This window comes from Tarenaya hassleriana, unplaced genomic scaffold (assembly GCF_000463585.1).
Source record: "Tarenaya hassleriana unplaced genomic scaffold, ASM46358v1 Cleome85, whole genome shotgun sequence".
NCBI lineage: Eukaryota > Viridiplantae > Streptophyta > Magnoliopsida > Brassicales > Cleomaceae > Tarenaya > Tarenaya hassleriana.
In genome coordinates, this window is record NW_010970923.1 from 175,283 (window position 1) to 185,435 (window position 10,153).

General features: G+C 36.2%; 1 protein-coding gene across 1 annotated transcript; it reads left to right on the top strand.

Moving 5' to 3' along the window:
* The first annotated feature begins 7,136 nt into the window (after nucleotides 1-7,136).
* LOC104803379 (probable mannan synthase 3) lies at nucleotides 7,137-9,856 on the top strand. The gene is made up of 10 exons (XM_010527306.2): nucleotides 7,137-7,253; nucleotides 7,376-7,722; nucleotides 7,791-7,889; nucleotides 7,981-8,233; nucleotides 8,368-8,478; nucleotides 8,566-8,702; nucleotides 8,796-8,909; nucleotides 9,046-9,245; nucleotides 9,330-9,524; nucleotides 9,610-9,856. The coding sequence occupies exons 1-10, from the start codon at nucleotides 7,229-7,231 to the stop codon at nucleotides 9,767-9,769; spliced, it is 1,641 nt and encodes a 546-aa protein (XP_010525608.1). The 5' UTR covers nucleotides 7,137-7,228; the 3' UTR covers nucleotides 9,770-9,856.
* The last annotated feature ends 297 nt before the right edge of the window (nucleotides 9,857-10,153 follow it).

The window sequence follows — 10,153 nt, forward strand, 5'->3', positions numbered from 1 at the left end:
CCCCCCAGTGCTAACTCCAAGGTCGTCAACCGACACTGGTTCTACACCCCCCGCACTAGTACTGACTCCACACTGTTAATCGGTACTAAGTACGGGGTCCATCAATCATTCAATCACATGCATACATATACAACCCTTTATCCTTTATTTCAATGTTACCATCCCTGAATTTTCCACTGCAATTATTCAATATACTCACTTTGGCTTGTAATTCGATTCCTTCATTTATGTACTTCCATCATTTTCACATTCGTTCAACCCACTTATTTTATCGTTTTACATTTGATTATAACTTAATTAGAATCTTAATATAGTTTGATCCATTTGAGAGTGTTCTCCTTTGATTTTTAGATCAGACCGATCGATCCGTTCATTGGACCGTTCGGTCCGCCATCATTTTTACATTCGTCCAGCCATTTTGGGATTTTTCCCTTTTTGTTTTCGTCTGGAATGGTCGGTCTATGAACAAACCATCCGGTCTACGCGTTTTAATCGATTAACTTCATCTTTACCCCTGGACCGATCGGTCTGGGCATGGACCGGTCGGTCCAGATCATTTTCGGACCGATTGTTCCATCTGTGACCCAGACCGGTCGGTCCAGTCCTGGACCGGTCGGTCTAGGACATGGTGGACCGGTCGGTCCAGCTCATTCCAGACCGTTCGTTCTGTCTGTGGCTTGGACTTGGACTGACCGGTCTGGGACTTGGACTTCATCTTCCCCGCGAGATCCAGCCCGATTTTCACCATTTTTTACCAAATTTTGATACGATTTTGGTCCCGATTGCTACCCACTCATCATTTAACATTTCTAGATCGTTAATTCTTGCAGAAACACTAATCTACACCATTAATCATGAAAATTGAATCTCACAAACCCAACTCAAAACCACTCACCTCGGATTTCTGTGAGATGTGTTTTTCTCCGAGCTCATGCGAACTCTCTGGGTTGTTTCATGCCTTGAACTTTCCAGTAGTCTTCTATACTCGACCCTCTAGGATCCCTTGAGCTTGTTTCGCCTCAAATCCTCCTGAATCACTCTCTTTTTCTCTCTTTTAGAAGAACCAGTTTCTGGGTTGCAGAATGATCATCTTGCTTTGTTCGAACTGGTTAAAACGACGTTTTTCGCCGCCATAGGGGCTAGGGAGAGGGTAGGAGGGCGAGATGGTGTCGTCCATTGCGTCTTGGTGGCATTCATTCGCGATGATGTATCGCGAGAAAATCGCGGCCGAAAATGGAAGAAAGTCAGAATTTTCGGTGACTTTTCCCCCAACTCTCAGACCGTCCGGTCTAGCGTTGAACCGCACATGCAGACTGATCGGTCTGCACTTTGGACTGATCGGTCTTGACCGGTTTTTCGTCTTTTCTCCGCTTTTCTCTGGACCGATCGGGCTACCTCCGGACCGACCGGTCTAGACCATTTATCCTTCGTTTTTTCAAAATTTTCGACGTGTTTTAGTCCTGCTTGTCCTTTGGTTCCATATTTATGCCAATCATCTTATATTTTAGACTTGATTTACCCTATTTTATTCCAGAAATTAAATTAAATAATTTAGTCGGGAATCGGGATATTACACCATAACTCTTCCCTCTCTTATTATCAACCTCTCTATCTAACAACGACATGGACTGATAACATCAGTTTTTGACGTTATTTTTCTATAGTTTTTGTTGTATTTTACCTCTCATTTCTGTACATATTTAGTACATAGATCGCGGATGTGTCACGAGCGAGAAACAGACTAAGGAAGCGAAAGAAACCAATATCAACTTTAAGAACATCGATATCGACGTTGAAATAGACTCGATATCGAAGTTCCTCAACCTTTGTATCGACGTTCTAGAAAGCTTGAGATCTAAACAAGTTTCTATATCGACACTTCTCCAAAATCGATATCGGCGCAATTGAATGAATATCGATGTTGTGCAACATCGATATTTTTAAAAGTCTATAAAAGAAACCGTACGGAAATCGAGAGGGAGTTCGCACATTTTTACATTTTCGCGCACAGTTCGGTTTCGAGCACATCTTCGGCCATTGGAGAGCATTGGGAGCATTTAGATCCTTGCATATTGGAGTTTAGAGATTGGATTCATCATTCCTAAGTGTTCTTTCTCTTTTTCTTTCATTATGATGTATGAATCCACGATATACTCCCGTATTGTTGTTCATTGCATGATGTATGAGTAGTTTATTTGCTGTAGGCTAGGGATTCTAGCCATATTATGGATTTGTTTATGTGCTTAATAAGATTATTGCACGTTTTGGTTAGATCCGATTTTATAACTTGAAAATAATGCGTTCTTAGGATTTATCACTCTATAGAATCGATGTGGTTTAATTAATTACAAAGGAATTTGAATTAGTTAATACCAGAATTCATTCATAAGATAGATTCAATTATTAATTCTGAACTCATAGGAAGGATTTGATACAGAATTCTTAATTGATTTAGGAACAATATGAGTGAACGTTAATGCTTCTAATATGGACCTAGAGATGCAGAAGCTTATAGGAATGCATTAGTTAGAGAGCGATGATCCATGATCCGAACGCGTTGTAGATTAGAAGTTAGAGTTTTCCGAACCGAACCAAGACTGTAATTCAATCTAGATCTTTAGAAATAATCCATAGCATTGGTGAGACCCCGAACCTATAGTGCTTTAATTATAGTGCATTGGCACGATCAGAGACTATGGTGCTAGAAGAGGATAAGGTTAGTGAATGGATTGCTCGAATTGGAACATTTTATGAGATTGATGGATGGGAGGACATGGAGAAACTTCGATTTGTTTCTCAGACTATTAACGACAATGGTGATTCACGAAGTTGGGCATACATTCCGGAGAAGGTGAAAATTGGCATGGATACTGCCTACGATGGTGGTGATGGGTTCTTCCAAGAAAAAATAAGATAGATTTTAGTGGTTCTTGTCTATGGCCATTTCACGGAATATGATTCGGATTGGGTTCCCGTGGACAAAGGATAAAGTTGAAAGATAGGGATTCTGGAAGGAAGGATGATGTTACCAAGCGTGTCAGAATTGTGCTTATAGGTACAATCATGCTTAATTGGGAAAATCGTAAGAATTTAAAAGAATATGATGCATAGAGAGTGCGAGAAAGAGAATGAAGGGTCGGCGATGCACAAGATAGAGACGACGACGATTCTATTTCCACCATTGCAGCGACACCATCTATCATTTTTTATGTTATACGGGAACTCTAAGAAACTATGGACATTGGCTACAGTGAAGAAGCTCCTCTGTTGCGCAAATGATGACAAGCACTACAAAAAGCAGTCATATAGCTATGGAAAAATCCGTCTCAAATATAAAAGAAATTTGTCGCATTTAAAATTTGCGACGGAATGCGACGGACTTATTTTCGTCACTATAGTGCTGTCGCAAACGTATAACTATCGTTAATATGTCGCAGCTTTACGACGGAAAAAATCTGCGTTTTGCGACAGAAAGTGACGGATAATTCCGTCGCAAATGTTTTAAAAAATTTAAAAAAAATATCAAAAATTATATACTATATATACACATATATATATACATTTTTACGTACACATACACCTATATACACATACATTACACGCATACAAATATACATACACATATATATTTCACATACACATACACACATACATACATATATATTTTCATATACACATACACATATATACATAAACACACACATATATATACATATATAAATACTCATACACATATACATATATACACATACGCATACACATATCCATTTCATAAACACATACACATACATATACACATATATTCATATACATATACAATCACATATACATACGCTTACATATTCACATTCACATACATATACACACACACATACACATTCACACATACATACACATTCACTTACACACATACATAAACACACACATACATATGCACCTTCACTTACACACACATATACACATGCACATACATAAACACACACAAACACATCAAACACATATATATACACATAAATACATATATATTACCTTATGGGAGAAATTCGGTGACTCTTGGAGAGATTTAGAAGAAATTTGGCGATCTTTATTTTTTTATCGAAAATTTTTTAAGGCTGATGAAGAAGACGACTCGTAATTTTAAATTGCGTTTTGCAACGGAAATTTCCTTCGCAATCCATCACAAAATAAAATTAATTCATGCGTCCAAAGTTCAAAAAATTTCATCGAAAAACGAAACAAAATACATTGTAACGGAATTTTTCGTCGCAATCATCTGTTTTTTTGTTGTGACATAATTATCCGTCGCAAACTCATAGCAAATTGCGATGGATTTTGCGACTGTTTGCGACGGATAATTTTTTCCACATTTTGTCGCAGAATCATCACATTCCGTCACAAATTCCGTCGCAAATTCTGTCGCTATATGCAATTTTTTTTGTAGTAAAGGGAGAAGATGGAGCTCTCGGTGCGAAGGGTACAACCATGATTGGCAGAGACGGTGGCATATTATCTATCGAAGAGATGTTGCTCGAGCTGCAGCGGTACATACGGACGCTGCCAAGTGCCACGACCGAGTCAAGAAGGGTTCCTGGTAGGGATATCCTGAAAGTTCAAGTGCAGGGTATAGTAGAAATATTTTCTTGGAAAAAACTGTTGGAAGTTGAAGAAGATCAAATTATCTTGGTCGATTCATTCAAAGTTAACGTTAACTCCGCTAAACCCCAAGCTCTTCATTACTTATCCGAAATGATGGAATCCATTGTATTAGACCTAAATACCCCTTAGTCTTTCTCACGTATTGAGAGAACCAGTATTTCTTCATTTATTTATAATTTTCACATTTTAAAAAAATGCATTTTCCATGAATATGTTATTATATGCATACCAACCGGATGGTGACGTAATGCCTTGCTGTATTGGGCATATGTACAAGAAAGGAAGGGCACTGATGGTGAATCCGAAAAGGGAAATAAATCCCATTATCACATTTATATGTTGTTTATTAAAGTATATTTATATGGCACTCGCTGTAATGATAATTGAAATATAGAGAGACTTGTATGAAAGAAAATTGAGATCTTTGAATGGTCATGCTCAAGGCGGAAGTAGATATAAAAAGACAAAGAGACATACACTATTTTTTTTTATGATTTTTTTTTTCCAGAGATTGCCGTACACACGATAATAAGAGAGCATGGGTTATCGTCTCCGTTTCAAGCATCAAATATTGATCCTTGAAATCATTGCAGGTATTTTTCGCTTTTTTATTTTATCTTTGTAAATATTCTCTCTGAAATTTGTAAAATTCGCCATAGATCTAAATATCTATATATACCCTATTATCTAATATATGCAACTCCTTCTCGAAATTTATAAAACTGCAATTATTTAACATGAATTAATCAAATTCTCTAAATTATATAACTCCGTAAAGCCATTTCTTTTAAACTCCCATGAAATACCGTGATTCACTAGAATTTCTTGTGTTGTCCTATGAAACTGTATTAATAGAGAATGTGTTGGCCTAGTCCTTTTCTTGGAAATAAATTATATTAAAATTAAGATTTTTTTGGGGGTTGGTTTTCGGTCAAACTTAGTTCAATTTTTTTAACGGTCCAAATCTATTAATTTAAGAAATTTCGTTTGGGTATCAACCATAATAGTAGTGTGAATAAACTTATTAAGCCTTTTCCCATTTACTTATTTTTTTCCTATACCAAAGAATACATTTATTACATTACATTTAGGAGGTTTATACACACATGTGCATGCATATATATATATATATATATATATATATATATATATATATATATATTGTGTAGATTTAGTAGAAGCGGCCACGAAATATTCATTAATAAAAATCCTAAAATAATTTATAAAAATTCAAGAAGCCAAGAGTCAAATCCAAGATCTAGTCTTGGTTTTCAAATAGACATACCATAGAATGTGCTTTGGATATCAGCATCGGCGATGCCAACACTATAAATGAAATGGCCCATTAGGAAAAGTATAACACAAATCTCATCATTGTCTATGATGAATTTCATATATCATATTATTTGATTAACATTAAAAATGCGAACAATACCTTTGACATTGCAAAGAGTTACTTTGAAATATCATTTTATTAAAAAAATATTATTTTATGATCACGAAATTATTAGTTTGTCTAGATTAACGAATATTTTGTGATCAAGGTACGGTGATTGCTGGCAAAAATGAAAAAAGAATTTTACAACAGGTGATCGATATGTAAAGAAAATTTCTAAATCTTAAGTAACCTTAATTTGAATTGATATATTTATTTATGTTTATTAAGTCATTTAGATAAAAGATACTTGTTTAGTACTTCCATTCCATGTTAATAATTTTTCTATAGACTAGTACAAAAAAAATATTGTTAGCAAATGGATTAAAATTATACACAATGATTTTATAATTCATGCATTGTGTAAACTCATTCTCAGAATATGTCAATATTTCATTAATTAAAACTTTTTGAAAAATATACAGTATTTGCTATTCGACTAGTCATCTCTAGATATGAATTCTTATAGTTTATTATTTTCTTTTGTAAAAAATAAATTATATATGTATTGACCTTAATTTGAATTGATATATTTATTTATGTTTATTAAGTCATTTAGATAAAAGATACTTGTTTAGTACTTCCATTCCATGTTAATAATTTTTCTATAGACTAGTACAAAAAAAATATTGTTAGCAAATGGATTAAAATTATACACAATGATTTTATAATTCATGCATTGTGTAAACTCATTCTCAGAATATGTCAATATTTCATTAATTAAAACTTTTTGAAAAATATACAGTATTTGCTATTCGACTAGTCATCTCTAGATATGAATTCTTATAGTTTATTATTTTCTTTTGTAAAAAATAAATTATATATGTATTGACAAAGAATCGAGAGAAGATAGCTTTCACGATCTAAAGTCTGTTTTTTTTTTAAAAAAAAAGTTTCTGAATACAACCAAGAGGCAAGATCTGGTCCCGACCTTAGTATGTCGAAATGTCAATAATGTACCACAAAATTTAATAATTATATAAAAACCATATAATTGTATGATATAACTAGAAAGAAAAAACGCTTTTCCGTGTTCATCATTCTCAGCTTACTAGGTCTTGATACAATGCAGAACTCAAGTTCCCTGATCTCTGCGAAGAACAATGTCGCCGGTTTTGAAGCTCTCTCTCTTCCTTTATGAATCTTTCCAAGTCTTCTTCTGGTTTCCAGTTCTCTCTCTCTCTCTTTCTCTGTGATGCTTTCCAGTTTTTCTCAATCTTGATGGTTTGATCAGATTCTGAGTTGTTTTTTTTTTTGTTTTGTTTAAACATTGTGTATTTCAAGGTCCAAAAGCCGAAGGAATGGAATCAATCGAGTTGTCATCCACAACAACATTATCTGACGGGTCCATGAGAATTGGCGACATGGGAGAGATAGGACACATTTGGAAGCAGACAAGGATCATTGTCTTGATACCCGTTTTGAAGTTTTTCATCACATTATGTCTGCTCATGTCCTTGATGGTGTTCGTAGAAAGAGTTTACATGAGCGTAGTTGTAGTCATTGTCAAGTTACTCAGACGAAAACCGGAAACGGTACACAAATGGGAAGCATTGAAGGATGATATTGAGCTTGGCCACGCCACATATCCTATGGTTCTTATCCAAATTCCAATGTACAATGAAAAAGAGGTAGTTAATACAAAAAATTCGTGGGTTTCATTTAAATTTTGTTATAGCTAATGAATTTAATTTTGTAGGTGTGTCAACTATCGATAGGCGCAGCTTGCACGCTCTCGTGGCCGTTGGATCGTATGATAGTTCAAGTGCTTGATGATTCTACAGATCAAGACAGTAAGGTCCTTCGTTAACCCTGAAAACGTTTTGTGTTTTATGCTCAGCGTTATATGGAACTAATGTATCTATGCGTGACAATTGGCTCGAGAACAGGATCTAGTAAACATAGAGGTCGCAAAATGGGCGAACAAAGGTATAAACATAATGTCCGAAATTAGGGACAACAGAAATGGATACAAAGCAGGAGCTTTGAAAGCAGGGATGAAGCATAGCTATGTCAAGAAATGCGAATACGTGGTGATTTTCGATGCCGATTTCCAGCCAGATCCCGATTTCCTCACTCGAACAATCCCTTTCCTTGTCCACAACCCCGAAATCGCTCTCGTGCAGACTCGGTGGAAGTTCGGTAATGTGCCTGAAAATGTTACTTGTCATGTTTGTCAGTAACATACTCTGATTAGATTCTTGTCAGAAATCAGCGAAAAACGATACTCATTTTTTAGTTGAAATGCATCATTCGATGGGCTACTCGTGTCGCAGTCAATGCCAACGAGTGTTTGATGACAAGAATGCAAGAGATGTCCCTCAACTACCATTTCTTGGCAGAGCAAGAATCTGGTTCTTCAACTCATGCCTTCTTCGGATTCAACGGTACATATAAGAGAGTATCCAATTATTGATCATGTCGGAAAAATACATATCATCGGCTAATTCTAAGACGTGTGTCCGAAAATTCAGGGACTGCGGGTGTGTGGAGAATTTCTGCGTTGAATGAAGCTGGAGGATGGAAGGACCGGACAACTGTGGAGGACATGGATTTGGCGGTTAGGGCCTGTCTCAACGGTTGGAAGTTTGTGTATGTTCATGACATTGAGGTAAAAAAAAAAAGACATTACAGACACCAATAAAGATTCAACCAAGATGCCTTGCTTGTAGAGTAAAATGAGCGACTCGGCGTATTTTTTAAGGTGAAAAATGAGTTGCCAAGCACCTTCAAAGCTTACCGGTTTCAGCAACACCGTTGGTCTTGTGGTCCGGCAAACCTCTTTAAAAAGATGACGGTGGAAATCATCGAGAACAAGGTATATGATCCCGAGCCTTCCCTCTCTTTTAGTCATGCGAATACGCACACGCAAACGCAAACACATGAATGCACAACTTATAGTTCTCGATGAGTTCGGATTCGTTCTAACCATTGTGTGTACCCTCTCTTGGCAGAGAGTTTCGTTATGGAAGAAGTTGTATTTGATATATAGCTTCTTCTTCGTAAGGAAGATAGTAGTACACATCTTCACATTTGTGTTCTACTGTCTCATTTTGCCAACCAGTGTTTTCTTCTCCGAGATCGAAATCCCGAAATGGGCCTCGGTTTATATCCCGACTACAATCACTCTCCTTAACGCAGTCGCTACGCCGAGGTACAAGCCCCTCCCCCGTCATTTTCATTTCTTTGTCTATACATCGTAATCATCAAAACGACCCTTTTTTTCCTCGCCTGGCAGATCGCTGCATCTTCTGGTGTTTTGGATCTTATTCGAGAATGTCATGTCTATGCATCGGACCAAGGCGACCTTAATCGGCCTACTTGATGCCGGGCGGGTTAACGAATGGGTCGTGACAGAAAAACTCGGAGATACTCTTAAGATGAAGTTAATCTCCAAAGTCCCGACGAAGCGTAGAAGTGAATTCGGCGAAAGGTACGGACAAACACGTCATTCCATTACACCCTTCATTCATATCTGTATATATGTTATGAAAAGGTCCAAACGGTTCTCTGTGCAGAATCCATTGGCGAGAGCTCGTTGCGGGTTTGTACATCTTTCTCTGCGGATGCTACGATTTCGCATTCGGGAAGACGTTTTTCTATGTGTACCTTTTCTTGCAGTCCGTCGCCTTCTTTGTTGCTGGATTCGGTTATGTTGGCACATTTGTTCCTGGTTAGGAAAAATTTTGGTTATGTGATTGTTGTCACCTTAAATCTTGTGGACAAAGCTCGTAGGAACAAAATTAATTTATCTTTTTTCAATCATTTTAATTTAATAGTTAAAGTATCAATCTTCCGTGTATAAACTAATATTTAAATTCTGAAAATGATAGTTACAAAAAAAAATTAGAAATCTAATATGCTCGATTTATCGTTTTCTTCTTTTTCTCAAATGGATTCGGAGAAATTTTTTTGTATTATTAATCGATTAATGAGGAAGAAATTTTACACAAATCATTCCATTAAACCAAATTAAATCGACCATATATTGTTATTAATACTTCAGAATTGAATCACTCAATTATATATCCATATGAACAGTGCCACCCAAAATGTATATAT

Bases quoted from the DNA above. Each gene is read 5' to 3' on its own strand.
- LOC104803379 (XM_010527306.2), top strand. From the start codon at position 7,229: ATGAATCTTTCCAAGTCTTCTTCTG. The intron at 7,890-7,980 runs GTCCTTCGTTAA...GCTCGAGAACAG, and splicing joins CTACAGATCAAGACAGTAAG to GATCTAGTAAACATAGAGGT. The intron at 8,479-8,565 runs GTACATATAAGA...CCGAAAATTCAG, and splicing joins TGCCTTCTTCGGATTCAACG to GGACTGCGGGTGTGTGGAGA.